The sequence below is a fragment of the Nesoenas mayeri genome (assembly GCF_963082525.1).
Source record: "Nesoenas mayeri genome assembly, chromosome: 3".
In the NCBI taxonomy this organism is placed as follows: domain Eukaryota; kingdom Metazoa; phylum Chordata; class Aves; order Columbiformes; family Columbidae; genus Nesoenas; species Nesoenas mayeri.
In genome coordinates, this window is record NC_137544.1 from 20,075,083 (window position 1) to 20,089,630 (window position 14,548).

Sequence of the window (14,548 nt, forward strand, 5' to 3'; positions counted from 1 at the left end):
GAACAGTCCTATTGACTTTGATCAGCCAGGAAAACATGGATGAGATGAGGGAGGTCTGTTGATAGCCCAAATCTCATACAACCTGGCTGAACACACCCTCTTGCCTCTTAGCATACTTCGGTATCTGACCTGAAAGTTCAAGGAACGGTATCTTTCTGGTTTACTATTTTTAAACACAAAAATCTATATGGATTAAAATATTTTTCTAAATGTTCTGTTATATCACATTACTTCTGGTTTGTTTTTTGGTTTTTTTTCAAAGACCTTTGTTTAACTATTACTCTACTCAAACTATGGTAAGTAGAGTTTGCTCCACAAGAACTGTTGCATTTCACTGGAAGGTAAGGCCATGATGACTAGAGCAGACCATTCCTGTCCCAGATTGCGTCATACTGGTAAAGTTGCTAATGACTCAGCTTTTAGGCTTGTGAGGCATCTTGCCCAAGCTAGTCGCCTAACCTCATGCAATTGTTAACAGGGAGATGGGCATTTCCAAAGGGCAAGTCATCCGATCACAAAACCACAGAGATGTTGGCTGGAGGGGATGTCTAAAGGCCTCTTGACCAGCCTCCTGCTCACACAAGGACTATTGCCAGCACTACCTCATATCAGTCACATCTTTGTTTAATTGAATCTTGAGAATCTGTCAGAAAGAGGATTCCCAGCATTGCTGTGTAACCTGTGCCAGAGCCACACTACCTCCCTGATGAAAAATATTTTTATGCAATGTCCAACTTAAACATTTCAAGTCACAATTTACAACCATTGCACCTTGCTAGATATATCATCTGCCACTACAAAGAATTGTTTTGCTTTATCAGTTTTTGTAGTTTCTCTTCAAGGTGTCAGGTTGCTGTTGGATCACAGCCTTGCCATCACTTCAACGGATGAAACAAGCCCAGATCGCTTAGCCATTGCTCATAAGTTATGTACTCAAGGCCCTTGGGCATCTTGGTGGCCCTCCTTCCATTTTCTCATCATCCTCTTTGATCTGGAGAGCCCAGAACAGGATGTGTCTTTCCAGGTGGGACCTCATATACACCAGCTGAGGAGGAAAGCAGCTTCCCTTGATCCGCTGATTATGTTTCTCCTAATGATAATCATTCTTCTAAAATTAGGATCAGAAAACATTTACAACGATCTGGAGAGTTCAACAGTACCTCTAGCACCCTTCCTAGGATTTGGTATCCCCATGGCCAGGAGAGGCAGGGCCTGGCAGACAGGAGCAGGACAGCAGGGGACACAGGGCAGGGCCCGTGCTGGGCAATGAGCACCTCCCTGGGGAGTGGGATGAGCCAAGGCTGGGCCAGGATTTTGACACATGGTTTGGGGTTGGGATCAGGTCCACTGGGGGAACGAGCGTCAAACACACCCCTGGAATGGCTGGGCAGGGTCATGGGGATGGGGCTGTGCTGAGACACGGCTGGAAATGCCAGTTAGCTTAAAAGTGGAGCTGCTTGCCCTCACGGGGGAGGCTGAGTCTTCTCCTCATGGACCAGCTCTGCCATTCTCAGGCTGGCCTTGAACCCTGGGCTCAAGGTGCCCAGAACCCTGACAGTTCCTGTCTGGGAAATGGGCACAGCTCTTCTGCATTCTTCTGTCTTCAGAGAAGGAGCTGTTTTTTATTTATGTCTGTAAAACTTGTGTCCGGTTGGCTCTGACACTGGCTGAGGCCTCCAGGCACAGCTGCAGTACAAATAATAGCCTGGAATCTCTTTTGAGTGAGGTATTTCCTCAGTGTGGGGAAGGGATTCAGCTAATAACACCCAATTTCCCATTATGCTGATATTAAGGAAAATTACTCTGTGGGAAACCAGGAGCTCATTGGTTCAAATACCCTTGCCTTTTGGAAAGTCTCTTCAGGGGAGTTTTCTTATTTTCCTTTAACATTGCAGGCTACCTCTTCCACTAGGTATGTTGGCTGGCTATACAGTAAGGGCCCATGTTTTACTACATTTTAAGCAGCCTGCCAAAGGAAGCCTCAATGTAATTTTTCATGTTTATTTAATATTTTTTTAGCATATCACTTAAAAAGTCAAAAGGATAATAAGCAGTTTATCCTATTGTGTTATTTTTCAATCCTGACTTCACTAGCCAATACAGGTTGACAAGTGTCTTATCCCCAGTGTGTTACCTGTAACAGTTGTGTGAGATAACTAACTAAATAACTACAAAAATAAATAAATAAAAGCTTATGGACATTTTCCTAAATATCAGAGAATGGGTTAGCAAGGTCAATTTCCTATAGCTACACCTAACAAACTCTCTCTTTGAAAGGGAGGAGACATTAAAACACATTGAAAGAAAAGAAATATCTGTTCAATGTAAGTTACACTGGCTGATTTAAGATACAGTAAGCATCTTGGGCACACACAGTAGCCTGGCTGAGGTGAAGACTCAAAGATACTTTGGAAGAGAACCTTTTTAATTTTTTGCCAGTTTATATAGAAACTGTCCTAGGAATTTCTTGTTATAAAGAAACTAACAATGCATGTTCTGGTGATCTGCAAGAAATGAGGCAATTAAAGACATCCTAGCACATTCCAGAGAATGGTACACTCTTGTTTGAATTCGGAAGCAACCTTCCTCATAACGTAACCAGTGAAGGAGTAGTTTTTTTCTATACATTCATATTATATTCAGGAAAGGGATGTCAACATCAGTTTCCCAACTAAGAGGAAGAAGGATGTCATTGCCTCTGATCTGAACGTGAAGAAGCATGAGGTATTTCAGCAAGTATGTATCTGAGTATAGTGTAAGCTTTTCTGAATAGTTAAGAAAATCTTATGAACAAACAAACATTTATGAATTTAAATAATTTATTTAGCTGATATCTTGAGTTTACCATGCTTGCTTACATGCCATCCAGCTAGCCCATGACATTCATTTTTCATATAAAATAAAAATAAAAGGCACAATTATATGCTCTCAAAACCAGTCTGAGTTATGCTTCTGCCTTTAAAAAATAAAAGATCAGATGCATTTAAGTTTTAGAGTCCTGTGCTGGTATGTTACAATAAAAACATTATAAATATAAGTTTTTGTGGTGCTTCTTCATCAGTTATTTTGACAATCTGCTCCTTTTAACACTTACTGTTATTGTGGAAAAAAATGGTTCTAAATGATAAACTGGGTCTTAATTTCATGCCTGCTGAAGTCAATGCAAAGTGTTCCCATATTCAGGTATCTGAAGACATATTGAAATGTCCTGAATGCCTCCTTTTATATCCAGAGATAGAATGTTAACATGGAGATACAAAATTACCTGAAGAGGATTTGAGCTTATATTTCTTACAACTGAATTTTTAGCAAAACAGAAGATAAAAATATTAACTATTTGATCTTTTGGAGAGTTTTCTTTTTTATTGCTTCAGCAATGTAAAAACTACAAAACTAAATTACTAGTACGGAATAAAACCAGCAAGTGGCAGTATTCGACAAAAATCTGAGAGGGAAGTAGGAAATTTTAAAAGCAAATGGAGATCTACACTATATGTAACTATAAGGTAAGCACTTCTCCTAATATTTAGAAAGAAAGATCTCTCATTTCCAGCACAAATATCTTATTTTTTTCTTAAATGAAATCCTCAACTAGAGAAATCAGAAACAGAAGTCAAATTTCCCATGGATATTTATATGCAGGGTCAACAAAAATGACCTTACACATTTTAGAAAAATTCTTCTATGAAAACGAGCTAAGAATAGAAAGGTATATCAAAACCATTTGAAAGCCTCATTTATCAGAAATCTTTCCTGACACTGATTTAGAATAGCATGCAATCGCTATTAAAATCACTGTACAGTTTTTTTTGCAGTGCTTTTCATAAAAGAAAATAAGATGTAGATAAATCAGGAAAACAACAACAAACTCCAAACAAAAACAAACAAAAAACCCCCAAACCAAACAACCAACACCAAACAAAAAAACTCCTGTGAATTTAAAAGGTAACAAAGGTGCCAGAATCAAAAAATGATGATAGCATTATTGAAAAGTATAACTATGGAGTGATGTCTATATTTTCAGCACCAAAAACATGCAAGGACCAGAAGACTGAGAGTTAAATTAAATTCATAGCAGAAGTTTTCCTCCAATCTTTAAAAACTATGGTTTCATGAATACCAGAAAAGATCATACAGAAAAAGCCTTTAGGCCTGATTTCCTACTTACTGACGTCACTGAACTGTTTCTCATTGATTTCAGCTATTATAGCTCTGAATAATTTGTGGCTCAAGTTTGCTCAAGACAAATTTCTTACTCCTGTTGTTTTATTACACAAAAACTCTTAGTGGAGGAACAAAGAAAGAAACAAACAAACAATAAGATTTGAAGTTGTAAAATAAAACAATAAAAACCTTAGGAAACACCAGAAATTTGCCTTCTCCGTTGTGCAACTGCATTAAAATAGTCTTCAGACATTTTTCACAATTTTCCTACTTTATTTAGTTCAAAGAATTAGTGATAATCTGGGGATGAAAATTCTTCTATTCCAGAAAGTTTGTGAAGAACACTTAAGAAACTGTGAGGACTTCTAAAAGCTAGCCTAACTTAAAACACATAATAATTTAAATTCTGTTCATATGCAGCTTTAATTCAAATGGATTTCCTTTTTAACTCATTCTCTGAACACGTTTTTAAACTCTCCTTTTACTGCTGGAGAAAATCTCGTGAAAGCTTTTTTGGATCATTTTATTCACCTCTGCGAAGACTTTTCAATCTACCTGTATTTCTCTCATCTCTTCCCTGCCAAACTAGCATTTTATAGACTGAAAACAAGATGCAATTCTTGGTCTCAGACAATGTAGCCTTGAGTCTTTAGTCAGTGCACTGACAAGGAAAGAACTGACTGCTGTCTCAGCATCCCAATGAATGTCAAGTTGATCTGCGTTATATTTTAATTAGAAGCATTAGTATTCTATCCAGTATCTAGTGCTAAGCTAATTGCACACCACCTCATACTCTACCGGATTCCACAGGGCATGAAAAAGTCTAAGTTAAATGACTTATGAGGCATTAACAATATATCAACGGAGAGCCTGGAGGTTACATGTAACTTAAACTAAATGTCAAGAATGCTATATAGCATGTTAAGGCTAAATTACCTAATTAGAGTGAAAATATCTATGCACTTTTAATCTTACTCTGAGAATTACATATGTACAACATAGATACTTCTAATGCATAGTACAACAGCCTATCAAGTGCCCAAATGCTAAAAACTTTTCAGAACAATTTTCATTTCCTGTAGAAAACAAATTTGACTATGTACATTATTTTTTTTTAAAGAATCATCAAAAAGCACCAAAATGACACAAAATAAATTTTCATCATATTTTCCTAAATGCTATGAATATTCTAATTCAGTGATATCTCTAGGTTACTGGGTTTAATTATCTAACCTCAGATGTTCTGCTGCTTTTCATATGGGCACTGCAGGAGGACAGATTTACAACCTCCAAAATGTTCTAGTGTGAGTGGCATTCCCGGGACAAAAAACTTACTTGTGCCAACACTTGCACTTCTTAGGTCAATAGTGCCTGAGCTTTTCCTGGACCAGGAAACAAATATAAGTTTCAGATTAAAGCATGCATATATCCCAACACTGATTACAAATGCAGAGGAGGTGATACACATAGCAGCTGCTTGCTGAATCTACATCACATTTCAACCTGCTGCTTCTGTAAACTCTCACAAGCCTCTCCACGCTCCCAGTTAGCCAGCCTCCAGCTCCCTGCGAGGATGAAGGATGTTTTAAAGGACTCGAGACTCCTTAGAAGAAGAATAACACTTCTATGCTTCCATTAGCTAATTCCTTTTGAAGAGATAAGCAGTGTCTTGCTTTAGAGAAGAGAGACACAACGACTCAGGGAATGCATAGTCAAATAGTGTGTCTGCAGAAAGAAAGTTACAGGTAATGACTCATCTCAGCATATTTTGATTCCAGGCCCATCAGTAATTTCCAGCACTTGTAGCGCATTTCCAGGTTCTGATTTCCCACATGAGGTGTGTGACTTGGTGTTACAAACAAACAAACAAAAAAGCTGTTCCCTGACTCATGTGCTAAAACTAAGTTTTCACAGCAAGATTCAAAGTAAGAATTGCTAGAGCTAAGTTTTAGGCAAGAATGGCCTTTACATTTTTCCTTGAAGAAAAAAGGCATGCAGGCAACCCTGCAGAAGTGCCATGGCTTATTTCTGGGGTGGAACTGAGGGTGCTGACTCCCATCATTTGTAAAACAACGTGTTGTTGCTACATTTAATAGTTTAGTTGTGATGACTGTTATTGTCATCATAGAAATGACATTCCAATGTTTTCAGCTGGGACAGTCAAAGCATGAAGAGGGTTGGAGAAAAGGTATCTCTCTACTTTGGAACTGACATCACAGAAAAGAGACAACATATTAGAGAAATGTTAGAAATCTCAAATATAACCTATTTTTGTGCAATTTTTGTTTTGAGAAAGAGTTGAGATCTTGACAGCTAAGGCTGCAACCGTTAAGTACAGTTACATTCTGATAGTCTTCTTACACCTCCTTGACGGTATACACATTTACATACCCCAAACCATCAGTCGAATGTAATTCAGAACAAATCTGACAGATTTTCCTTGTTTGGCCATAAAGCTGCAGCGCTAAGAGGAAACAGACCAGGGATTGCGTACATGGGTCTTTCAGACTGGGGCAGAAATGGGACTTAGTTTGTTGAACTTGCTTCTTCCCGTAAGGGTTCCTCTTTCCCTTCTCTTTATTCCTCTTCGCATTCTGTTCTCTTTTCCTCTCATTTCCCTTCCTTTTTCTTTCCTTTCTCCATTCCCCTCACTTCATTTTCTCTTTCTTCTCTCCTCTCCCGGGGTGCACGCAGTCACCCGTCTCAGGGGGTACCTTCACCCCCCTCCCTTCCCGCAGATGGAGGGAGAGAGCCGGGGAGCGGCCGCCCGGAGGGGGGCTGTCGGGCCTCCGGCCCCGGCGCTGCCCCGCGGTGCGTGCGCAGGGCGGTGCGGAGCCCCCGCGGCGGGGCGGCCGCCCAGCCCGCCGCCGGCCGGGGCGGGCCCACCGCCGTCCCCTCCTCCAGGCTGCGCGGAGAACGGGATCGCCCCGCCGCCGACCAGAGCTGCAGCCGCGGCCGGGGAGCGGAGCGGGCGCGACGCGGACCTGCCGGAGCCCTCCCCTCCTCCTCCTTCTGCCCCGCGCCCGGCAGCATGGCCCGGCGCGAAGCGGCGGCCGCCCCCGGCCTGTGCCTCCTGCTCCTGCTGCTGCTCCGCAGCGGGGGTCTCGTCCCCCCCGCCGCCGCGCAGCCCCCGCCGCCACCGCAGCAGCGCGGGAGCGTGTGGTGCCCCAGCCGCTGCCTCTGCTTCCGCACCACGGTGCGCTGCATGCATCTGATGCTGGAGAGCGTCCCCGCCGTGTCCCCCCAAACCACCATCCTGTGAGTACCCGGGCGGGGGCTGCCGCGCCGGCGGCTCGGCGGGCAGGGAGAGGGGCGGAGGGAGGGCCGAGGAGGAGGAGGAGGAGGGGATACCTGGAGTGGGAGGCACTTCGGGTGGCGGTGGAGTCTCAGCCCTTTGTCTGCGGTCGGGGGAGATGGACCTGCGCCGGTGGCTCTGCCCGGGCGCCCCCCTGACTGCTGACGGGGCTCGTCGCTGAGCAGCGTCTGTCCGTCTGTCCGCTGCTCACCGAGGAGCTCCACCGGCAGCAGGGAGACTCCCGGGGCTGCCCGCGGCTCGGCGGGGCTGGGCTGGGCTGGGCTGGGCTCGGCTCGCCGCCCCCCAGCCCCGCTGCCCGCTTGGCCCCGCGGCCGGTCCCGGGGGGTGGCGGTGCTCGGGGCGCCCCTGCCTGGCTTTGGCAGCGCGGGGGGCGGGCGGGGTCTGGCCGGTGACCCGGGTTTTGCGGGGGTGGTTAGAGGTGGATATTCTGGTTAACCTGCGGACATTATGTCTCGAGTTTAATCGTCCCTAAGAGGATTTTGCTGCTTCCTTACTATCCTGCTTAAAAGCATATTCAGTTGGCAGGAGGATTGCTAGGGATCTGTGTAGCACTTTCTGTTCCTTTCTGAGACATGGTGGGGATGTAAGAGCAAACCGGGACCCAAACCCCGGACGTAAGGAAAACTAGCGCGGTTCGAGTTCCTGCAAAGGACTGAGGACATGCGAACGTGTAGAGTTCTCTGTCTTTTGTTTTAATTCGGGCACTAATGTGTCAGTTGAAGTGTCCGGCCATTCCTCTATAGTGTCTGGTCAATGTTTTGAGCAGGATCGTGTTGGTAATAAAATTCAGTATTGACAAGGATTAGCATTTATTTAATTCACATTAATTTTAACAAAATGCCAACATTTCCAGCCATATTTGCCTGTAATAATTGCAAAGATTTAAACGAACATCACAAGCTATTTTGTTTCAAGGCTTACCGTAAGGACTGGATTTGTTCCACTGACCTCCTTATATCGGTACTTGGGCTCCGAAAGCTCTTGGCACCAGCTCTGTCCTTCCTTTACACGCAGCCGTGGAAGCTCAGCAGAGCTTGGCCCTGGGAATTTTCTGCGGGGCCTCCTGTAATAAATTGACTTGTGACTTTGTCAGATATTTTCAAAAGGGAGCTATAAAGCCTTGGTTTGTTTCAGCTTGCAAGTATTACTTAATGTGGAGAGTACAGTAATTTAACATTAACTGAGACCCTCTTTGGCAAGGAGCGCAGCCTTTTGGCAGAATGGGATTAGTCCTGCAGTACTTGTAAACCTTTTAGGGAACAATACAGGAAGTGGGCGGTTAATGTTTCTTACATTTGAAACAAAGTACATTTACAGAGCACCTTTTGCCTTGAGATTACAGGAAACTGTGTAAAACTAGTTTAGCAAACCATCTTAAATAAAAAATAATAATAAAAAAAACTAAAAAAGGCAAATCTTTAGAGTATGGAAGTCTTAATGGCTTGGTTTCATGTTAAAGGTAGAAGTGTCTGCAGCAGCAGAAAAGGATGAGATGAAACCTAGCCAGGGTGGAGCTCCCCTTACGGTGGGTATTTATAATTTTGCCATGAGTCAGAGGAGAATGTGTGAACAATGCATGTATTATACTTGACTAGCCCCACTAGTGTATCGAATTGTCTAGTATCCCAAATCTGAAGTATCATTCTGGTATAATACAAGCCACAATGCACGAGAAGTAATGAAAAGGAAGTTAAAAACATTTTTTTCCGCTTGACAAAGAGCAGTACTTTTCAAAATACACATGCGGATGATCAGCATTCTTCAAAACATGTCTTCTGCTAATGGGTATTCTCTTTTTTCACCCATGAGCTAGGGGATAGTTATAAATAAAATAAGTAATATTACGTCTGTAAATGCCCAATTACTCCTGCTACAGTTCTGCTGAATGCATGCGAATGGGAAGGAGATGGGGCAGAAGACAATCAGGCAATATGAGTCTTTTGGACAAAGAACAATGGTACCGCTTATTTAGTAATCAGTAGTTTGCAGGTACCAATTATACAGAAATAGCTTACCTATTGTGTATAAATTGCCTACTTTTAGCTGTAGTATGTACTTTCAGAATAATTATTACATGTCTGAGGTACTCATTGAATTACCAGATGGTTTACCGCTCATTTTTACCTTACTGCCATGCAGAACCGTGGTTCTACGCAGCAGCGTTATGCCTAATGGAGGTCGCCCATCACCACAGAGGGCTTTTTATGCTCAATAATAGTTTCTTTTTTTTTAAGTATGAATATAAGAAGCAGTTATTTCATCTCCAGTTTGGCTGTTGCAGTTTGCCTTCCATGTGGAGCCTATATATTAAATGTACTTTCTTTAGTGGTGGTGTTGATAGCCAGATAATTATAAATAATGAATTACATTTAATTGAATACCTTCCCCTTTAAAACATGGACTTATAAAATCCTGCAAAGTGTGGTGCTGATGAGTTAGACCACTGGCATTGGTGAATCCCACATTCTTGTCTGTTTTATTTCTTCCTTAGGACAACAGATGGAGGATACAATTTTGTAAAAAGAAAAAAAAATCACCGGAAGTTTTTAATTGTTTATAAGTATAGAGTAATATTGGGTTTTGCTGAGCACTGATTCTGAAAACTGTCCCATCTTGGAAGCTGAGTTTACTTTGCTCTACTTCACATATAATTTGTTATATGGATTAAAACAATGTGGGCCCCAGACCAACAGTGCAGCCAAATGTTTTTCTGCACATATCAAAAACATCTACTCCTAATCTCAGGCTCCCTTTTGAAAACTTCTCATAAGATCACCAGTTGCTGACCTTGACAGTGCTACTTCTGGCTGTACATTTTCTCACTCTTTCCTGCTTCCCCCACTTTCTGGCACTTCCCCCTTCCCTGCTGCAGGCTGCATCCACAGCTTCCACTTCTTCCGTAGGGTGGCTTCTGCCAGCTTCAAAACTATCTTGCCTAAATATGACCAAAATCCAAACCTGTTGTCAAGACAAGTTACACATACTCAGACCAATACTAAACTTTGTTCACAGTTTTTCTTGGTAGCACTTGGATGCTCTCTGATTTTTTTTGCTAGCTGTACAAGCATCATTGCGTTCACTGCAGCTGGATCTCAAAGACTGAACAAGAACAGAGACTAGCATTCTGTTATAAACAGAAAATATAAAAATCAATAAAAGATAACTGTCACAAAAGAAAGTGAACCCCAGTTGCACTAAGAATAGGATGCAAATTATCGAGAAGAAGAAACTATTTTGAAATAAATCACTAGTAATAATATTTGCTACAGGGAATTATTACTTGGGCTCTTTTGTTTGTCTGTTATGAATGAAACACGTGAGCATAATTTTAAGTGATCAGACCTTAATAGGACTTCTAAAACTGCAGTCATTCCAGGTGAGTAGCTTTTGAAGGTAGTCATTAAAATTAAATTGAACGTAACAGTCTCAGTGTTGCTTGTTACTGTTTTTGTTTCCATGATTCCAACATATTCTACACATTGGATCATTTACAGTGCATACCTTTTTGTTTATTGATTTTCATTTCTGGTTTGTAGTGTAAATGTTAAGGGTCTATCCAAATGGAAAAGAGAAAGTGTTAGTTGTTTAATTCTCTGAGTTTCTAAACAGCTGTGTAAGAAATAATTATACTTTTTTTCATAGCTCCATGAGAATTTTTGTGGAATCTGATGTACAGTTACAATGCCAGTTAAAAGCATTACTGATGCTTTTCAAAAGCATTGATCTTAATACAATTAAAAAAAAATAACTGAATTACACAAATCACACATCTGTTTGGAGTGTACTTGAATTACCAAAGAGATAGGGGTAAAGGAAGCATAATTACATTTTTCTATTTCAGTGTTGTTTTGTGATAACATTATGCCTCTTAACAGAGACATTTAGGGAAAATAAATGGGTGATATGTATGAATTCTGTCAGTGCAGGAGTCTCTGGGCTATATAGCAGAGTGATGCATGCTATTTGCAGATCTGCTGTTTGCAAATTATGCGTTTTCAGTCAGCACACCATCATCCCATTCTTATCTGAAAAAACAGGATCCTCGCTTCAGATAAGATATTTGAAACCGTTTTATATAACTTCCAGTAAGCTAAGCAATTAAGAGAGCAAATAAATACACCTCAACACTGTGAAGGACAAAAGATTGTAGTCTCAAATCTAGACTGGGAATAAGCTTGGTCGCTTCACTGCTGAGCATCAATTTACATTTAGGAGGTAGTCGAGAGATATGACACTGGAGTAAGATTTTAGTTAATACACTGAGATTTGTATATACATAGTGTTCAAAAAAGAAGAACAGATACTGAAAGTTTACTTGAAGTGTTTGAGAATAACTGAATATAGATCTTGACAGACTCTTGGCTGGGCAGCAAACTGCATTAGATGCCAGTGATGATTTACTTGATTTACACAAAACAGAGGGAAAGCATAAGATTATTTGAATAAAAGTTATCTGATGTCTTAGTTCATGGAAATTCTATGACCAAGTGCAGAATTCAATTTTAGATTAAAACACCTACAGTTAGGTCTCCGTACACCAGAGTCTACAGCCATGTTTGCTATCTGAGCTTCCTGTCTAGTGAGTAGCCAATACAGCCCATAGTTCCCAGAGCAAGAGCCTCACTGAATGGGAATACCTATGATTTGATTCATATTCCAGTAAGAAAATTATTTTTAGCCTCCAGCTGCCTCTTCAAAAAGGAGGCAGGTCTCCCATTGGGCCTGTGTCATACCTGCTTGCTCCCAACAGATGTCTCAGATAGCCTGGGACATCTGAACTAGCAGCAGGCACCACTGTTTGGATCACAACTGAATTAAGCTGCTGCTGTTTTATTAATTTATTTATGCTTTCTCTAGCATGAGTGTGTTGACTTGTCTTCTGTTGACAATAAAAGGAGTTTAAACATGTGTATGTAGATGTTGATATTTATTTGTCTAAACAAAAGTGGAAAATATTTATCAGAAGAGAATGTTTTCATAGTATTTTGGGCAGAAGGAAACAACTTGCAAAAATTGAGCTAAGGAGTCATACACAACACAGAAAGTAACTTAATTTAAGGTACGTTAATTGTTGCTAATGGGAGAGTATTTTTCCTCCATTAAGCCCTATTCTCTGAGTAGCAGCAAATCAAATGGATACTGCAAAAGATACCAGACCTCCCCAGCAAAGCAACTTTGGGGAGTGTGCAGGATGTGAACCCTGGAAAACCATTGCCAGGCAATGTCTGTCTCACTGGTGTAAGAAGCCAAAACCAGGGCATGAATGCGTTAAGGAGACATTTGTAGTTTGTAGAATATGCTTGGCCATTAGCAGGGGCAGAAGGGCACACCATTAATAGGGTGTTTGGGATTTGCTGGGAGACAAGGCAAATTTGCTGAGAGATGCAGCAGAAGGCCTAAATGAGTCAGTAGATCCACTAGTGGGGAAGTATTTTTGTCATCTCAGCACCAAGTTAACCTTCATCAAGTTCTTTGTTGAAGCATGGGGAAACATGGAGCAAAATCATACCCATAATTTCCTGCAAGTATCTTAATGTACATTTAACACGCTGTCATCAGATGAATACATCGTCTTATGTTGCAGTTAATAAATATAATTTCTGACTTTCATCTTCTTTACTAAGATGTGTTCTTGACCAGTAAATACTTAACATTTGAGTGCTGAAATTCTAAATATGTATTTATTTACAGACATACATCTGTAATGAGTAAAGCCAAAGATCCATTTGACCTAATATCTGTTCTTTGAGGGTGACTGAAAGGGCAGCTTATAAATAAGTAGATAGCATACAACAGTGTATAGTGGTTCATTCCTATAATAATCTGCAGTTTAGGGATTTTCTGAGCTAAAGATTATTTCCATATTATATATACATCTTGATTATTTTCTACTTTGCAAATTCTTTAACAGCCTTTTTTTTTTTTTTTTTTTTCTTTCCAACTGATTTAGCTGTTAGGTACACTGATAGCTTTTTGGTACAAGGAGCACTATACAAACTAGATGGTGTAAACTGCTCTCCTCTCTTGTTTGAAGCCTGCAAGTTGCTGTCTTTACTTGGTGTCCCCCATTTCTTCTGTTAGAGTGAATACTCGATCTCTCTCTGTCATCTCAGTGCCAGCATGATTTTATGACCTTTGATCGTAAGTTTCTCCATTCATTTATTTTTAAAGTTGAGATATCTTCTCACTGAAAGGTTGGTGTTCTTAACCTCTCATCATCTGAATTGCTCCTTCTCCGGTCTGCTGTGTTTTGAGATGAGGAAATTATAACTTCCCCCAGTAGTTACGTGGATGGATCTGGTGTGTGAGCTGAGGATTTATACATCAGTATTAAGATCACCTCTGCTTTTTATTTTCTGTTTCTTAATAATTCCCAACATAATATTTCCTTCTCTTGAACTGTTGCTTTCACAGAATTATCAAGGGTAGTTTAAGGTCTTGTCCATAAGTAGTAATGATCAGTTCTAGGCCCACCATTTTGTTTGTAAAGTTTGGTTTTCTCCATATATATTACTTTGTATTAATACATGTCAGGTCTGTATTTTATAGAATCATAGAATGTCCTGAGTTGGAAGGGACCCACAAGGATCATTGAGTCCAACTCCTGTCCCTGCATATGACAACCACACAGTTCACACCATGTGTCTGAGGGCATTGTTCAGTCTCTTCTTGAACACTGTCAGGCTTGGGGCCGTGACACCTCCCTGGGGAGCCTGTTCCAGTGCTCCACCATCTTCTGGGTGAAGAACCTTTTCCTAATGTCCATCCTAAAACTCCTCTGGCACATCTTCCTGCCATTCCCTCAGGTTCTATCATTGGTTGCCAGAGAGAAGAGTTTGGCACCTGCCCTTCCTCCTCCCCTTGTGAGGAAGCTGTAGATGCCATGAGGTCTCCCCTCAGTCTGCTCTTCTCCAAGCTGAACAGACCAAGTGACTTTAGCCGCTCCTCATAAAGCTTCCTCTCCAAACCCTTCACCAACTTCACAGCACTTTTCTGGACACTCTCTAGTAGCTTTTTATCCTTTCTATCCTGTGGCACCCAGAACTGCACACAGTGCCCCAGCTGAGG

The 14,548-nt window shown here is 41.2% G+C and overlaps 1 protein-coding gene across 1 annotated transcript in view; it reads left to right on the forward strand.

The window, feature by feature from the left end:
• Positions 1-7,195: 7,195 nt before the first annotated feature.
• The window catches only part of PXDN (peroxidasin), a gene marked incomplete at both ends in the record, with an annotated part of 84,540 nt that continues 77,187 nt past the window's right edge, over positions 7,196-14,548 (forward strand). The window contains one exon of the mRNA XM_080342528.1: positions 7,196-7,422. Coding sequence (XP_080198654.1) covers positions 7,196-7,422 — 227 coding nt within the window. The remainder of the gene's footprint in view (positions 7,423-14,548) is intronic.